This window comes from Gopherus evgoodei, chromosome 1, assembly GCF_007399415.2.
Source record: "Gopherus evgoodei ecotype Sinaloan lineage chromosome 1, rGopEvg1_v1.p, whole genome shotgun sequence".
Lineage (NCBI taxonomy): Eukaryota > Metazoa > Chordata > Testudines > Testudinidae > Gopherus > Gopherus evgoodei.
Genome location: NC_044322.1, coordinates 366909358 through 366928082, shown reverse-complemented (window position 1 = coordinate 366928082; position 18725 = coordinate 366909358). Strand labels below are relative to the sequence as shown.

At 44.9% G+C, this 18725-nt stretch overlaps 1 protein-coding gene across 3 annotated transcripts in view; it reads right to left on the bottom strand.

Moving 5' to 3' along the window:
* The window catches only part of DENND6B (DENN domain containing 6B), a 41391-nt gene that overhangs the window by 7325 nt on the left and 15341 nt on the right, over window positions 1-18725 (bottom strand). For all 3 annotated transcript variants that reach the window (XR_003997146.1, XM_030537872.1, XM_030537992.1), the window contains 13 exons: window positions 18511-18623; window positions 16563-16643; window positions 14155-14260; window positions 11424-11503; window positions 11123-11185; window positions 10383-10438; window positions 9350-9472; window positions 8289-8384; window positions 8065-8159; window positions 7432-7497; window positions 4890-4954; window positions 4227-4316; window positions 479-532 (listed from right to left, as the gene is read on the bottom strand). Coding sequence is in view for 2 of the 3 variants with exons in the window: in XM_030537872.1 (XP_030393732.1) it covers window positions 479-532; window positions 4227-4316; window positions 4890-4954; window positions 7432-7497; window positions 8065-8159; window positions 8289-8384; window positions 9350-9472; window positions 10383-10438; window positions 11123-11185; window positions 11424-11503; window positions 14155-14260; window positions 16563-16643; window positions 18511-18623 (1088 nt within the window). In the remaining variant the exon portion in view is untranslated. The remainder of the gene's footprint in view (window positions 1-478; window positions 533-4226; window positions 4317-4889; window positions 4955-7431; window positions 7498-8064; window positions 8160-8288; window positions 8385-9349; window positions 9473-10382; window positions 10439-11122; window positions 11186-11423; window positions 11504-14154; window positions 14261-16562; window positions 16644-18510; window positions 18624-18725) is intronic.

The following is an 18725-nucleotide window of genomic DNA, read 5'->3' as shown; positions in this document are numbered from 1 at the left end:
TGTCCAGGAGGATTCTGAGCAATACAAGAGGCTCATTTCTGGTGGAAAGTCTGGGGCTGGGAGTTTGCTGGCGTTGCCCTGAAATGTAATTCAGGAGTGGCTAGCTATAGCACTCATCCAGTATAGCTGGGAATGATTTACATGCTGGAGGCTGTGCGTGGACAGACCAGGAGCGGTTGCTTTCATAGCAAAGCAAGGTAAAAGGCAACCCAGGCTGGAGAACTGAGGGGGGACAGCTGTCCATCATTCTAGATTGTATCCTGGATAATGTCACATCCAGATCTAAGTCCTGGAGGGCCTGGGCACTCTCAGAAGATCTTGTGATCCAGATCTAGGCGCTCTAGAGGGCCTGACCTTGGGTACTTTTCCCACATCTGAGCAGTCTGTTGCATTCAGGACAATTTCCCAAGAGAATGATCAGCATAAAAGTGTAACTATTCCAGATCTCTATAAGGAAATCAAATTAAAGTAGACATACCTTCCATGGAGTAATGGCCCTCTGTAGAGGCATCAGACTCGCAATGTAATGCTCCTATGGAGTAGTAGTGAAAACAGAACTTAGACTAATTAGACAACCCTTCCCAAGGTCATTAGGTGTCACGCTGTGTTTTAACAGCCACCAACACAACATTCAGTGAACAACCTGCCATTCTCTTTTCCCCTTCTTTGGTGTGTAGATTTCCACAAGTCCAAATGCTTGTTTGCTTATCTCCCCCTGGATCCCCACCGCCCCGGGAAGCTAGGACATCAGAACTGGCTACTGTGGACGTTTTAAGAATGCCCCACAGGATGAGATCTGATGGGAGGGAATCAACAGCAGGAGCTGAGTGAGACTCAGAAAACACTAACACCACAACTCCCCTCACCAGAACAAAAAAGATGGAGAAGCCAATGCGATTCTAACTGTAATGTCTACCACAGGCGCAAGCAGAGAAGAGGGGTTGAAAACAGCAACCATTACTTTCTGCAGTAAAGCAACAGCCATCCAGGCAGGGCTCTTAAAAATGCTATGGTAGGGACTGAACCCTCAAGAACTAAATACTAGGGCTGTCAATCGCAGTTAACTCATGCGATCAACTCAAAAAATTAATCAAGATTAAAAAAATTGTGATTAATCACAGTGTGAATTGCACTGTTAAACAGTAGAATACCAATTGAAATTTATTAAATATTTTGGATGCTTTTTTACATTTTTAAATATATTTATTTTAATTAGAACACAGAATACAGAGTGTACAGTGCTCACTTGATTTTTTTATTACAAATATTTGCTCTGTAAAAATGATAAACAAAATAGTATTTTTCAGTTCACCTCATACAAGTACTGTAGTGCAATCTCTTTATCGTGAAAGTGCAACTTACAAATACAGATTTTTTTTGGTTACATAACTGAACTCGAAAACAAAACAATGTAAAACTTTAGAGCCTACAAGTCCACTCAGTCCTATTTCTTGTTCAGCCAATCACTAAGTGAAACAAGTTTGTTTACATTTATGGGAGATAATACTGCCCGTTTCTTATTTACAGTGTCACCAGAAGGTAAGAAGAGGCATTCGTAATGCATTTTTGTAGCCGGCATTGCAAGGTATTTATGTGCCAAATATGCTAAATGTTTGTATGCCCCTTCATGCTTCGGCCACCATTCCAGAGTACATGCTCTCATGCTGATGATACTCATTAAAAAAAAGTGTGTTAATTAAATTAAATTAGTGACTGAACTCCTGGGGGAGAACTGTATGTCTCCTGCTCTATTTCACCAGCATTCTGCCACACATTTCATGTTATAGCAGTCTCAGATTGTCATGGTATAATTCTCCCACTCTGAACCTTAGCGTCCAAGAGATGGGGTACCAGCATGAATTCCTCTAAGCTCAATTACCAGCTTAGAACCTGTAGCGCTGCCACCAACCAGGAATTTCAGTGCCTGGTACACTCTGGTCCCCTCAAAAACCTTGCCTGGGGACCCCCAAGACCCAGACCCTCTGGATCTTAACACAAGGAAAGTAAACCCTTTCCCTCACCATTGCCTCTCCCAGGCTTCCCCTCCCTGGGTTACCCTGGAAGATTACTGTGATTCAAACTCCTTGAATCTTAAAACAGAGAGGAAAATGCACCTTCCCCCCTCCTTCTCTCTTCCCCTCCCAGATTCTCCCTGAGAGAGAGAGTAATCCTGGCACAGAGAGAAATTAGCCTCTCTCTCCCCCTTGCCTCCTTTCTCCCCACCAATTCCCTGGTGAATCCAGACCCAGTCCCCTGGGGTCTCACCAGAATAAAAAAAACAGTCCGGTTCTTAAACAAGAAAAGCTTTTAATTAAAGAAAGAACAAAGGTAAAAATTATCTTTGTAAATTTAAGATGGAATATGTTACAGGGTCTTTCAGCTATAGACACTGGGAATACCCTCCCAGCCTAAGTATACAAGTACCAAATTAAAATCCTTCCAGCCAAATACACATTTGAACTCCTTCCAACCAAATACACATTTCAACTCCTCCCAGCCAAATACACATTTGCAGATAAAGAAAACAACCATAAGCCTAACTTGCTTTATCTACCTAGTACTCACTATTCTGAACTTATAAGAGCCTGTATTGGAGAGATTGGAGAGAAACCTGGTTGCATGTCCAGTCCCTTTGAGCCCCCAGAGTGAACAACAACCAAAAACTAACAGCACACACAAAACTTCCCTCCCTCAAGATTTGAAAGTATCCTGTCCCCTGATTGGTCCTCTGGTCAGGTGACAGCCAGGCTCACTGATCTTGTTAACCCTTTATAGGAAAAAGAGAGATGAAGTACTTCTATTCTATTAACTCTTACTTATCTGTTTATGACACAGATGATGACCCTGCACATGTTCATTTTAAGAACACTTTCACTGCAGATTTGATAAAACACAAAGGTACCAATGTGAGATTTACAAAGATAGCACAGTACTCACAACAAGGTTTAAGAATCTGAAGTGCCTTTCAAAATCTGAGGGGGACAAGGTGTGGAGCGTGCTTTCAAAATCCCTAAAACAGCAACACTCTGATGCAGAAACTACAGAATTCAAGCCACCAAAAAAGAAAATCAACCTTCTGCTGGCGGCATCTGACTCAGATGATGAAAATGAACATGCCTCAATCCGCATTGCTTTGGATTGTTATCAAGTAGAACCCATCATCAGCATGGAAGCATGTCCTCTGGAATGGTGGTTGAAGCATGAAGGGACATAGAAATCTGTGGCGCATCTGGCACGTAAATATCTTGCAATGCCGGCTACAACAGTGCCATGCAAATGCCTATTCTCACTTTCAGGTGACATTGTAAACAAGAAGAGGACAGCATTATCTCCAGCAAATATAAACAGACTTGTTTGTCTGAGCGACTGGCTGAACAAGAAGTAGGACTGAGTGGACTTGTAAGCTCTAAAGTTTTACATTGTTTTGTTTTTTCATGCAGGTTTTTGGGTTTTTTACATAATTCTACATTTATAAGTTCAACTTTCATGATAAAGAGATTGCACTACAGTACTTGTATTAGGTGAATTGAAAACTACTATTTTTTGTTTTTTTACAGTGCAAATACTTATAATCAAAAATAAATATAAAGTGAGCACTGTAAACTTGGTATTCTGTGTTGGAATTGAAATCAATATATTTGAAAATGTAGAAAACATCCAAAAATATTTAAATAAATGGTATTCTATTATTGTTTAGCAGTGCGATTAATCACAATTAATTTTTGTAATCACTTGACAGCCCTACTAAATACTACACACAGCAGGGGAAGTTTTCAAACTGGTGTGTGGGATTTAAGCCCCTTGTTCCAATCAAAATTGATGAGAACCCTGGGGTTAGCTTCTCATTCACTTCTGTAAAAGTCTCCCTTGCCATCTCTTAGCTGGATACAGGCTAAGATAGCGGAATAGGTGTCAGAGACCAATCAGAGGGGAAGTTAATTCATGCACAGTAGAAAAGGTTTGTTCCCTTTATAAACATTGTGCTGGGTGTCAGGACTGTAGAGCCAAGCACAGTTTCAGTCAAACCTGCTAGAACCTGCCAATCGGAAGACAAGTTTATTCTTCTCTAAGAAGAATTAAAATGTCTATGATGGTGTTCAGGGCTCTGGCACAGAGCCTGTCTTTGTGGAAGAACCTAGAGGGGAGGGTGGAACCCAGCATTCAGGCATATGCTGTTCATCCCTCCCATACTCCTTCACCACACAGATCAACAACCCCCTACTCACCAGGGGAATAATGAAACTCTGTGTGAGCTCCAGCAGGTGGCGCCTCAAAAGGGCACTTTGGACTTCAGACGGGCGCTTCCTCTGAATCCCCTGCAAGTAGAGAGTGAAGTTACAGCACAGGGGAGGGCTCATGAAGATATCATTTAACAACCAGCAGCTTTAGTAGGTAAGAGCTGAGGCTATGCAAGTGTGTGCTGTTCTCAGCAAAACACTGCAGCTGCATGCAGCCAGTCAATGGGCAGACTAGAAAAGAATAATTTTGTGCACTCTCCCAAGCCTGGCCCATAATACAAGCTCCACTCACTTGTGACACTAAAGTAAGATGCCACTCACATAGACTAGATTGTTTAAATCTGCCTAATAGGATCATCCTTCTCCTTTCTTGCTAACAATGCTAACGGTTAAGATATCATTAGGCTTCAGAGCTCAATCAAGTGAAAATCTTCTGAGAGCACCAGCCTGAGAAGACTGTCCAAGTAATTTTAACCCCCACTTGGATAGCCTGGACTAAACCATGCCTGGAGTCAGGGTGAAGTCAAACACCTCGGGCCAAAGGGAAAACCAGTACTATTTCTCTTTGGGCTTCAATGGTTTAATCCAGACTTTAGCACTGCTTTCCTGCAGCGTTTTACAGGATGGGGGATAGAGACAGGAAATGCTCACCTTTAACAATCTCTTTATCAGGGTTTTGTCTTTGTGCAAAAACGTCTTGTAAGAGGTGTAGATTCCTAGATTAAAAATACAGAAATGCTTAAAAACAAATCACCCCCGGCCGCCACTTTCTCAAGGTCACATCATTGTGCAGTAAAGCCTTGTTCACAGGCAGGGAAGGTGAATTTCCCAATCTCAACTCTGGCTAGTTAGAAGAGAAAAAGCTTTGATGACAGAAACCTAAAATGACAAGAGTTGCTGCCACAACAGCACTCACAGTAGGATTAACCGTAGAGACCTTTTAACCGTCCCGGGGCACCCCTCTCCCCCCAAAATGTCACAGGAAAAGACACGTAACCAGCAGCATTAGCTCAGGACTAGACTTGAGTTGAATAGTTCAGTGGTGTTAGACAGCTGTATCTACCTACCTAGATACTTATGAGTCCCTTCACTATACCTGACAACCTCCCAAATACTCAACAGAAGTGATATAAATTTCTCTCCACTCCCAACCTGCAGGTTAAATAGCCTGAATAATTTGTATTGGAGGGTTTAACATCTGAGAGCAAGGGGATGTGTTGTGTGTCTGTGACAAGAACATATCCAAAGTCTCAGCATGAGTTCTGAGCATGGCAAGGCCTGTGGCCTCATCTCCTGCAGAAATGAATTCATAAGAATGGCCATACTGGGTCAGACCAATGGTCCAGCTAGCTAGCCCAGTAACCTGTCTCTGACAGTGGCCAGTGCCAGCTGCTTCCAAGGGAAAGAATAGTACAAGGCAATTCTGAGTGATCCACCCCTGTCACCGAGTCCCAGCGTCTGGCAGTTGGCGGTTTAGGGATAACATGGGGCATGGGATTGCATCCCTGATCATCGTGGCTAAATAGCTATTGATGGATCTATTCTCCAAGTCTAGGCCCAGCTCAGTGGTTTGAGCATTGGCCCACTAAACCCAGGGTTGTGAGTGCAATCCTTAAGGGGGCCCTTTGGGGATTGGTCCTGCTTTGAGCAGGGGGTTGGACTAGATGATCTCTTGAGGTCCCTTCCAACTCTGATATTCTATGAAATATGTGATAAATTTCCTGAAAGTTCTGTCTCTCACCTCAGGAGCCTCTCCCTATTGGCCAACAGCTTCATTTCACCCATACAACAGAACTGTCCTGGGAGGTCATGGTGGGGGAGCTAACTGCTCAGATAGTTAGGGTCAGTTCCAGAGAGGGGACTACGAACTGCACTGTCAACGGGAGCTAGTGCAGAGCATAGGGCACCATCACAACGTATGCATGTGATCTTGTTGCTAAGTGGGTAGGCGGTACATTTTTTCAGAGCGAGAGGCTGTTAGTGAATTAGCTGTAGAGAGTTTATCACCAACACGTGGATCACTGTGACCAAGTCTGTGGCTGAGAGGATGAGACAGTATCTTCTGGCTAGGTGCAGATGGACATGGGTGCTTTTTGCCACTTTCAGGACTCATTTGGCATGAGACAGGCCAAGCCAACCAGCACCCATAGTGGGTTTTACCAGATGCTACAATTAAAGGAAAGTTATATACAAGTCAAACATTCTGATGCTTCACTCCCCAGCACATGCTTTTACCCATGTCCCTACCCACCGATGTTTCCTTAGAAATGCTAATTCACTGCAAAGGGGCTAGAGCCCCAGACTTCATGCAAACCTGTGAAGACTCAGGGTAAGTCTACATTGCAAAAAGAGACCCATGGCAGCAAGTGTCTGAGCCCAAGTCAACTGACTCAGGCTTGTGCTATGGGGCTAAAAATAGCAGTGCAGCTGTTCCCACTCCAGCTGGAGTCTGGGCTCTGAAACCCATCAGAGGGAGGTCTCAGAGCCCAAGTGTCTACACTACTATTTTCAGCCCCGTAGGGCAAGCACCACGAGCTCGAGTCAGTTGACCTGGGCTCTGAGTTTCTCTTATTTCATGTGAGCTGGAATGCCTAGGCACAATGGGGTGAGTTAAGGAAAGCAGAAACGAAGCTTGAGTTGTATCACTGCAATGCAGAGATAAGAGTAGCCGCACTGGGGGAGAGGGAATAGACAGGTGATTCAGTCCAGCCCCAGACCCCTGAAGACAGAACAGCCTCACAAAACCCCACCTTCTTCAGCCAGTCAGAGCCATCAGGCTACACAAGTACTTCCCAGCAACCACCGGGAGAAACCTCTAATGAGGCTTCTACCATCTCCAAGGCTTCTCCTTCCTCACACAGAGTCTTCCTCAGGGAGGTTTCTAAAACCAGATTGGGGGGGGGGGAGGGGCTTCCACATTTTCTGTGATTTTTTTCTGTATCAGAAGCCTTTAGATGGCCCAGTAACAACAATGGAGAGCTCAGGAGAGTGCAAGTCAGGAAGGACACTCACGTAACCGTAAAGAATTACTGCACAGCAGCAGAGGAGCTGGAAGAAGTTACAGCCCTGGAGTTGCTCTCAGTTGAGGCAGAGGGCAATGCCCACAACACACGCATTGCTGCAAAGCCTTCAAACTCAGCAAAGAGGGAGGATAAACGCAATTAAACCAAATCTGATGTTAAATGGGAATTACCCGGCTTAGTGTCCAGAGTTTTCAGTTTGGTTAGTTTCTTCACCTTGACTTGTTTGGGTAAGTCACCTGTGGAAAGACACACAGTGTCTAGTACCAGGTTATAAAGGCGGCACTTCTACCCTCACAGCCACAGCACACACGTGAAAGGAGTCGCACTTAAGACCATCCATGCCAAACTGTGAAGTGAATCCTGAGCTAGCGCTGGTATCCCAACTGCTACGGGAGCTTTCAGACCTGCCTCTGCCAGTCCACGGTGGTGACAGGAAAAAGGTAATAACGAGTCACATAGAGAACAACTCCTCAGCCCAGCCTACAGCAGCGCTCTTGGCTTTTCAGAAAATAAAACCAGTGTCTCTCTACCAAACATCTCTCTCCTATTCCCTTCCATCTTCCATTTCCTTAAAGCTTAGAAGAAATAACAACGAACTTTGTTGTAATTTTCTTAAGACTTTGCCTTTACTGCTGTCACCTCAGCTCCCAGGCTAGCAGCCTGAACTACCCTCTCTGAGTCCCCAATCCACAGAGAGGTGGTGATGTGCACATGAAATTGTGGCTGAGTCACCACTACATGGGCTAGCTCACCATCAAACTCTGAGTCTAATGCAGAAAGACGGGCTTGAGTTAGAGCTTTACCTGACATTTTGAGCTCCCCGATCCGAAGAAGGTGAGGCCAGTGCTGGAGCGTTTTGATGAAGAAAGGATTTGTGACTCCCACGACAATGTTCGGCCTACAGAGAGAAGGTTGAGACGAAAGTGGAATCCAGAGCAACAGTGCCCCCAAGTTCCATCATGCAGCATGTGCTGACTGAGTAATGAGTCTCGAGGTTCCTTTCACACAGCACAACCAGGGTACTTACGGGGCTTGTGTCCTGGTGGTGTACTCCTTAAACTCGCTGTCATGGATAGTGAAATATGGACGATAGTCACAGCAGTACTTAAGAGGGGTGAGACAGCTGCAAGAATAATACAGGAGTATTGTAGTCATCACGAAAGACAGCCCATGTTGGAGAGGAACAATTTTGGGACAGGCCAGTTTCTCAGTGGTCACTGCTTTGCACTGCCAGATGAAACACACAGGAGAATTTCCCCTCTCTAAACTGAAAGCATGTCTACACTTCGAGCTGGAGGTGTCACTGCCAGATGGAGGAGTCACACCCACACGAGCTCTGACAGAGCCAGCAGCTGAAAGTAGAGCGTAGCCATGGCAGCGCAAGTGGCAGGAGGGGCTAGCCACCCTGAATACGTGCCTATGGTCTCCCATGGCTACATAGTCAGGGCAACTAGCCTCTGCTGCTGCTCGCACTGCCATGGCTACACTCTGTTTACACTGAGTTGGCTCTATCAGAGCTAGCGAAGTATGTCTCCTTGAGACGGGGATCACACTCTAGCTCCAAGTGCACATATACCCTAAGAGTGCTGCTGACAGGGCCATCGCTAGCGGGGTGCGGAGCCCAGGACAAAACAGCCCCCACCAGCCTGGTGGCGCCACTCTGCATCAGCGTCACCACATGGGGGGGGAGGGGGAGGACGTGGACAACAGCTGAACAGCTGGGCAACTGATAGCCTGCTGGGCATCTGCTGCACAGGGAACTTAGGGGAGTGGGGAGCTGATGGGGGGCTGTCAGTCTACTCTGGTTCCAAGCCCCACCAGCTGGCTGCAACGGGCTGCTCTTTCTGTAAGCAGTGGACAAAGCAGGTGGCTGTCAAACAATGTTATAAGGGAGCATTGCACAACTTTAAACGAGCACATTCTCTAACTGATCAGCAACGAAACAACGTTAACCGATGTTAAGTGAGGAGTTATTGTACTTGCATACACAAATTAGATCCGATGCAATTTATTGGACAGAGCAGTGGTTCTAAAGGGAGGAGAATTAATAGTATCCTGTGACAGTCACCTGCGATTCAAACAAATTACCTGGTAAGTGCCAGAACCATTTCTGAGGAAATTGTAGGGGATGGCGCCATTACAACTATTGGCTCCCCCAGTAGCATCAGCTCCCACAGCATCTGGATATGAATTAGCACTGACTGGAAACATCTGTTCATGAAAGAGAGTAACAGGGTAAGGCTAGAAATGGAGTTCCTGAAAGAACAGACTCTGGTATTAGGCACATTCAGCTGCTCCTCTGCATCTGCACATTTAAGGTCTAGGATGGGTTTCTAATATCCTGCAGCAGAGAGTTCCACAAGGTAACTATATATATTACACACACACACACACACACACACACACACACACACACACACACACACACACACACACACACACACACACACACACACACACTTCCCGTAAACCATTTCAAATCTGTTAAAAGGAAACATTTTAAGCAATATATAGTTACCTTGTGGATCTCACTGCTCATTTGATATATTTTAAGCAAAATAATATACATGTAAAAGGGAATAGGAAAGTGTTTCTCAAAGGGGTCGCTGCTTGTGTAGCGGTTCGCTGCTCTGGGCTAATGGGAGCTGCTGGAAGCGGCGTGGGCCGAGGGACAAACTGGCCGCCGCTTCCAGCAGCTCCCATTGGCTTGCAGCGGCGAACCACAAGTGGGAGCCGCGATCGGCTGGAACTGCGGATGGGGCAGGTAAACAAACCATCCCGGCCCTCCAGGGGCTTTCCCTACACAAGCAGCGATCCCAGTTTGAGAAACATTGAATAGGATCTACAGTAGATTAGATACATTAAAAATGTCCAGGGTAACCAATCTGCCAGGGCATAGGCTGATCCCCAGCCAAAGTCAGGAAGTCACTACAAAGCTCCCGAATGCTCTTAAGCACTGTGCGGCTCCTACCAACCCCACATCCAGACTGATGCACTTTACTGACAAGAAGTAACAAGATCACACTCAATGCCCACGACCTCCCACTCAGTTAAAGAACATCATGAGCAGAGAGGAAGGAGGTAGAACGGGAGGAGTGCGTTGAGAGAAGCTAACTCCCACCTGAAGAGATCCAGTTCCTGAACACTGGGGAGAACTAATGGGGCTGGTAACAAGTTCTGAATGGGAGAGAGGAGAAAGGCAGTTAATGAATGCGCACAAACCACGGTCACTCTGAGTTGCCCACCTCAGTCACAGAAAAACATTCCATCTACAGTAAGTACCAAAGCATCAAAAAGCTCAAAGATAACATTTGGAGAGCCAAGCTAGCACCAAACATGGACAGCACTGACCAGAGGTAAACTGCTGAGCCAGTCGAGGTGTAAGAATTTCATTTCTTACCCCAGGAACCAGCCAAAAACCCCTGCCTTCCACGCCTGAGAAACCTTCCCACTGCATCCAAGCAGAGCTTGGGAAAATGATAATCAGGGAAGGCGGTGGATGCTAAGAGTCCAGAAATGTGTGAAAGGTAATAGCATAAAGGAGGGAAGGAGAAGGGATTACTGGCAGGGGTTAAGATGGCAGAACAAGGAGCAATGATGATGTAAAATTACCCAGGAGGCTGAAGCAGCATCACTCAGAGATTTCTCTGTCCAGATAGGGGTTAGTGTCATTCTTATTCGGCGGGAGTTTGAAGAGTTGAGTGAAAACACTCGAGAGGAATATTTAGGAAGCTGTTGTTCTAGGGAGCAACATTGGACAAGCTCTAAAGAGCTCCAATTCTACAGTACCCGTCTCTTACTCAGCAATCTAGACTCTGCTTGCTACTGGGCCATTTTACACCACTCTCTTCTTCATCTCACCTCCTGATTGAACTGCTTCAGAGGACTTGATCCGGGTTTATCCACCCTAGATGGGATTCTCACCTGGGTTACAAAGAGGAACACAGAGAAGTTATTTGGGGAGATGGGCTCAGCTAGCAGGCATGAAAACTTCCCATTTATGTCTAAATGTGCAGAGACTAGGAACAAAGGGAAAGAATTTAGAGCCGTCAGGAACATTAACATCCAAAGGAGTATAAAGGAAATATGCCACCTTTCGGGTTCAGTGTCCATCAATGCCTGTGGCTGGAGCGTTTGTGAGTGGAATAGCAGTAGCAAGTACCTGAATGACAATTCCCATCACAGGAAGGTTTAGCGTCTGTCCTGGCACCGGAGGTGGCCACTGATCAATCTCATTGCACACTGCAAAAACATGGACAAAAGGCAAAACTTTAACCCGAGGGACAAATGCAGCCGATTTAGGTTGTCTCTGTGAATCCTGCTGTGAACATATCACCACTGCTGCTGGTCTTTATTACAGGATAAGGTATCTAACTCTGCTTGCTAATAAGAGAACCAAAAAAGAGCTACCGTGGCTAAACAACAAAGTAAAAAGCTGTGACAGGTAAAAAGGCATCCTTTAAAAAGTGGAAGTTAAATCCTAATGAAGAAAATAGAAAGGAGCATAAACTCTGGCAAATGAAGTGTAAAAATATAATTAGGAAGGCCAAAAAGGAATTTGAAGTACAGCTAGCCAAAGACTCAAAAAGTAATAGCAAAATTTTTTTTTTTAAGTACATCAGAAGCAGGAAGCCTGCTAAACAACCTGTGGGGCCACTGGACGGTCAAGATGATAAAGGAACACTCAAGAATGATAAGGCCACTGCGGATAAATAAATGAATTCTTTGCATCGGTCTTTCTGGTTGAGGATCTGACGGAGATTCCCAAACCCGAACCATTCTTTTTAGGAAATAAATCTGAGGAACTGTCCCAGATTGAGGTGTCATTAGAGCAGGTTTTGGAACAAACTGATAAACTAAACAGTAATAAGTCATCAGAACCAGATGGTATCACCCACGAGTTCGGAATGAACTCAAATGTGAAACTGCAGGACTACTAACTGTTGTTTGTAACCTATGATTTAAATCAGCTTCTGTACCAAATGACTGGAGGACAGCTAATGTGACGCCAATTTTTAAAAAGGGCTCCAGAGAAGACCCCGGCAATTACAGGCTGGTAAGCCTGAGTTCAGTACCGGGCAAACTGGTTGAAACTATAGTACAGAACAAAACTGTCAAGACACATTGATGAATATAATTTGTTGGGGAATAGTCAACATGTTTTTTGTAAAGGGAAATCTACTAGAATTCTTTGCGGGGGTCAACAAACATGTGGACAAGGGAGATCCAGTGGATATAGTGTATTTAGATTTTCAGAAAGCCTTTCACAAGGTCCCTCACCAAAGGCTCTTAAGCAAAGTAAACTGTCATGGGATAAGAGAGAAGGTTCTCTCATGGATTGGTAACTAGTTAAAAGATAGGAAATAAAGGGCAGGAATAAATGGTCAGTTTTCAGAATGGAGAGAAGTAAATAGTGATGTTCCCCAGTGGTCTGTACTGGGCCCAGTCCAATTTAACGTATTCATAAATGATCAGGAAAAAGCAGTAAACAGTAAAGTGGCAAAATTTGAAGATGATACAAAACTACTCAAGATAATTAAATCCCAGGCAGACTGTGAAGAGCTACAAAAGAATCTCTCAAAACTAGGTGACTGGGAAACAAAATGGCAGATGAAATTCAATGTTGACAAAGGCAAAGTAATGCATATTGGAAAACAGATTCCTAACTATACTTAAAAATGATGGGGTCTATATTAGCTGTTACCACTCAAGAGATCTTGGAGTCATCATGGACAGTTCTCTGAAAACATCCACTCAATGTGCAGCGGCAGTCAAAAAAGCGAACAGAATTCTGGGAATCATTAAGAAAGGGATAGGTAATAGGACAGAAAATATAATATTGTCTCTATATAAATCCATGGTACGCCCACATCTCAAATACTGTGTGCAGATGTGGTCGCCCCATCTCAAAAAAGATATATTGGACTTGGAAAAGATTCAGAAAAGGGCAACAAAAATTATTAGGGGTACGGATCAGCTGCTGTATGAGGAGAGATTAATAAGAACTCCTTGCCAGAGGATATTGTAAAGGCCAAGGCTATATAATAGGGTTAAAAAAAGAACTAGATAAATTCATGGAGGATAAGTCTATCCATGGCTATTAGCCAGGATGGGCAGGGATGGTGTCCCTAGCCTCTATTTGCCAGAAGCTGGGATTGAGCAACAGGGGATGGATCACCTGATGATTACCTGTTCGATTCATTTCCTCTGGGGCACCTGGCATCGGCCACTATCGGAAGATAGGACACTGGGCTAGATGAACCTTTGGTCTGACCAAGTATGGACAGTCTTATGTTCTTATGCATAGCAGCTCTGGGCTCCTACGGGCTATATAGGTCCAGGGACAATAACTGAGAGCTGGGAGACTGTCATTCCTGTGCTGTCAAATAGCAACTGAAATCAATGGGAGCTGTGCTTTAAATACACACAGTGACATATAACATGAAGTACTCTGATTAGATCGGGTCCTAGGTGTCTCAAACTGGATGTGAAATTAAGTGGATACTTTTGACCTTATTCTCTCTGTTCTCAGGGAGAATGTGGAAAAAATAGTGTATGATCATGTGATTAAAGACTGTATCACAATCCGTGCACACAAAGGATTCAAATTAAGGTTGCACAGACCACCTTAATTCTTGCACTTCCTAACTTTTGAGCATTTGACTTTCTAGTCTTAATAATAGTCTTTTAACAGCTGTGTGTGTGTAATATATATATTTGTTTAATGGAACTAATTGACATTTCTCCCTACCAGTAACATGCAGCTCTGCAACCCTTTCTTATCAATTTGTTTTCCATTTTCCATGGGATACATCTCTCATTTGCCTCCACATTTACTAATATTAGATTTTTATCCCCATTACAAAACCCTCATGGCCACCCTTTCTCCTTACCTGCCTCCAGGCATGGCTCCAGCTTGTCAAAGTACTCAGGAGCAATCAGCTGCAGCAGAGATTGGAACAGGTTCACATAAGGCAAGCGTGACACCAGCACTAGAGACTGAAATAGATACACAGTAGCACCATCGTCAGCACTTTTAGCACTCCATCTACAAGAGGTGTCCAGACTCTGCCAACCGGAGGTACAATGGACTCTTGCTAGGAGCCCACAAGCTGAATCTATTTTGCCCCAAATGATGTTTCAGTGCACTTGCTCACAGTCTGTGGAACACTTGATGGTTATTTTGTACTGGATTCTCCAGGTGTCCACGCTCAGGGAAGAGCCTGGATGTCTGTAGAAGCAGCTGTAAGGTGCAAGGAGCCAGTCTAGCAGCCTCCACTAGGGACCACTGCAACCATAAGAGATGAGTCTGCAGCCCAGCAGAAAAAAGATCACCAGTGTAAAGAACCAGTGATTGCCAGTAGGTACAAAGCTGCCAGTGCAAGCACACCAGGAGCTAGCTGAGGGAGGAGGGTACCGAGTAGAGCTAGAGACCAGGCACAGGGGAACAAACCAGGAGAGCAGGAATCAGGGACCAGGCAGGGAAGTGATATGTGGAAGACTGAAGCAGACAAACAAAATAAGGGAAATGAGAGATCATTTTTCCAAGTTAATTTCATTTTGCTTCTTCTGCCCATGTTTCTAATCTCACTGGGTCCCTTTATACCATCTCTGTCATTGGTTTTTATACCACCTTTCAATTCAGTATCCCCTCAGTGTGCTGCTTACTCTGCTTTTCAAATTATTCTAACTCAAATCTTTTCAAAACCCCCTGGACACTTTCTCCAATTCAGCACACCTCTACCCAGATATAACGCTGTCCTTAGGAGCCAAAAAATCTTACCGCGTTATAGGTGAAACTGTGTTATATCGAACTTGCTTTGATCTGCCAGAGTGCGCAGCCCTGCCCCCCAGAGCACTGCTTTACCATGTTATATCTGAATTTGTGTTATATCGGGTCATGTTATATCGGGGTAGAAGTGTACTTTGCCATTTGGTCTAGCCCTCCGTTTTACTCCCGTCTAAGGGCTTGTCTACACTACCACTTAAGTCAATGTAACTTACGTTGCTCACCGGTGTGAAAAACCATCCTTCCAGGCGACACAATTTACATCGACTTAAAGCAATACCCACCCCATGCTGTTGGTAGGAGACGCTCTCCTGCTGACATAGCTTCCGCCTCTCGTTGAGGTGGAGTAATTATGCAGACAGGAAAGCGCTCTCCTGTCAGGACAGCACATCTTCATCAGATGCACTACAGCAGCGCAGCTGTATTGGTGCAACAATGCCTAATGCGGTAGTGCAGACCAGCCCTTAGTGTGACAGTGTATTGTATCCAGTGCTTTTACATTACCCTCTTCTGTTGTAATTCTCTCGCAAAAGCAATCAAGTTAGCACGGCAAGAGGTGTTTTACAGAAACTCTCCGGTGCGATCCAATTTTCCATTATCCTCCTGATTCTAGGTATCAGAGGAGTAGCCATATTACTCTAGATCTGTAAAAAGCGACAGAGTCCTGTGGCACCAGGACTCTTTGTCGCTGATTTTAAGTGTTTTTCTCTCCGTGACTGATCGATTATTTTACTGGGGAGACAAGTCGACGAGTGTTAAGACAAGACTAGTCTTTGGAAGATACTCCGGGGTGTGAGCACAGAGCAGGATAGAAGACGAGAAGCACATAAAACAATTATAGGGGCAAAAGAGCCTCAATCTTCTGTCAAATTATCAGACTGGCCTATTGTAAAGCAGAGGTCTCTGAACGATAGTTTTAATTCCCCTCTGGTTCAAACTCTTTAATAGGAGATCACTTTCGTTTTGATGGGAAGATCAAAACAAAACTGGTAATTCAATGCATAAAGATAAAAGAAAGAGAAATAGATGCCTGCAATGAATTGGAAAATCTTCCTTCACTAGACTTGAGAAAAAGAACTGGTCTGAAATTCCATGTTCCTTGAGGCACCAGTTGTGTATTCCTCTACATTTGGACAGTGTCCAGCATATTGTGGGTGGTGCCATCATACAAATAACAACAAAATACACCATCTCTGTGCTCCTGAAGCTGGAGTGTATGGGAAGGGAGATGTTCCTTCAGGGATTTCTCAGGAATTTATGCCACAGATGGACTGTAAACCACTGGTCACATGATTTATCTAGTACGGCAGTGTCTTGCAAGTTTGTTTCAGACTACACTTTCCACATAGTCCAAGTGTTGCAGCTTTTTTCCCCAGGGTCCCTCCTGTTTCCTTGAGGAACATTTCTGGTGTCATTGAAGGGAATGGTGAGATTGTTAAGAACGATGGATAGATGCCATTTTACAGCTAGGTACTCCTTTAAAGCAGCAAGTTACCTAGTTTCAATACTTGCCTTCTGGAAATAACCTCTCTTCATTGAGCTGTCCTTGACTTGCCTGAAGTACACATAGCCAAAGTAATGAGCTGACTCTCGCTGCAAGAAAGAGGACAACAATACCATTGTCAAGGAACCTGCTACCTCTGCCATAAGTCTTGAGCCTCCCTCTAGTCTAGTGGTGGGCAACCTGCGGCCTGCGTGCAGCTCATCAGGGTAATCTGATTGCGGGTTGCGAGACATTTTGCTGACGTTGACCATCCACCGAGACGGCTCCCTGCAGCTCCCAGTGGATGCGGTTTGCCATTCCCAAACAATGGGAACTGTGGCCAGCACATCCCTGTGGCCTGCCGCTTCCCGCAGCTCCCATTGGTTGGGAACAGCAAACCATGGCCACTCGGAGCTGCGGGGGGGCCTTGCCTGTGGACAGTCAACATCAGCAAAATGTCTCGTGTCCCATTATCAGATTACCCTGATGGGCCGCATGTTGCCCACCACTGCTCGTCTCAGAGATCTGCAAGTATACCTCAGCCATGAACGACAGCACCCCCCATTACTCCAGGCCTGGTCTCCTCTTGGAGGCAACTGTCAATGACAAACTGTATGGCGGATTTTATAAAATGGGCATGTAGGGATGAGACTGTGTCCACTGAACTTGCAATTGCAGCATAAGGAGTTGAACTCCAGGGTGTTACCCAGCCCCTTGTACTACACCCACTGCTGTAATTCCATCTGTGGCCCTTATTAAAAGGGTTACTTGCTGTTCCCATTGAAACCAACCAGCTGGGCTTGCTCAGTGAGCTAATCCTGGTAACTCCCTGTTGCTATGTAGCAAACTCTTGTCTGATTTCCAGCTTCACTCTTGGGATAAGACAGGCTTGGAGTGCTGTGGGGCAACACATCTCCTGAGAGGAAGAAATGCCTGCCCTCCATCACTCAATAGCACTCTCTCCAGACAAACTCTTGAGCCGATACCATTCTGGCTTTAGCTAGGACAGTAGCTTTGACAAAGGACCTGAAAGACAGAGCTTGTAAGGCAAAAAAAAACCAAAACCCACATGATTTGATAGAAATCCCTCACTGCTAGTTGGCATTTACAACATCCCTACATTCCCACAACTGGCACTGGGGTAGTGATGGAGTCTAATTACCAACATAGTGGACCAGGCCTACTATTCCTTGGTGTGTCAGAGTTCTATTGACCATGGCACTTATAACACATCAGGCATTACTTTCCCAGGAGCAGCATCTAGTTTTTTAGCAGTCTTGCTCCCCTGGCAATTCTTTAGCACCACTTGGTGTGATTTCTGAGCGGGCCCCCTTCCCTTGCTTTCTGGAGAGCAATGCAATTGTGTGTGTTGTAAGAGCACTAGGCGATGAGAGAGTCCAGAATATTCCCAGAATTCCTTCTCTGTGCAGCAGTCACCACAAGTCACTCCCCAGGGCATATGATGGCTGGCGTTAAGAAACCTTACACAGGCACCTGAGGGACCCTGACACAAAACAGGGGAAGACGGAAGAGGAAGTAAGGACAAACTCCTGCTCTAGCAGGAGAATCAGTACCTAACCACACCTACCTTCTCTGTGTGAAATGGACTAGCCAGTACAAGAGAGAATCACAGACCAGAACTCCAGGGGTAGAAAGCTATTCTAGGTCATCAGAGCTCTAACAGTCGTCCCCTGTTTGAGCGGAACAATAACACTCCTTCAGCCTGGCTCATTCCAACACATCATATCTTGAGCTTTATTCCCACACAGAAGTTAAATCCTTGGCAGTATGTCCCTCTACTCACATTAAAATGAATAGGAATCCTTATGCTGAAAATTTACCCCTTTGTGATTATTCCCAGTCAAACAGGACAATTATTTATAGGAAAAATAAATCCACGTTCACATTTTGTTTTTAAACACATGAATGCTATTGTTCATTTTGCAGGTGCAAGCTGAATACTGTGCAATAACTGACCTGTAGTGTTAGGGGGGCTTCTCTGTTATATTCGCCATCATCCCCAAAATGAGTGTTTCTCTGCCCCCCAGACTGACGGAGACGGAAGCTAAATTGACTATCTCCTAGGCCACCTGAGACAGAGACAAGATCACACACACTCAAGAAGAAGGTTCAGTAAAGCAAGGACTAGGGACTTCGATTATCAAAAAAAATTAAGTAAAAACTAGTTAAAA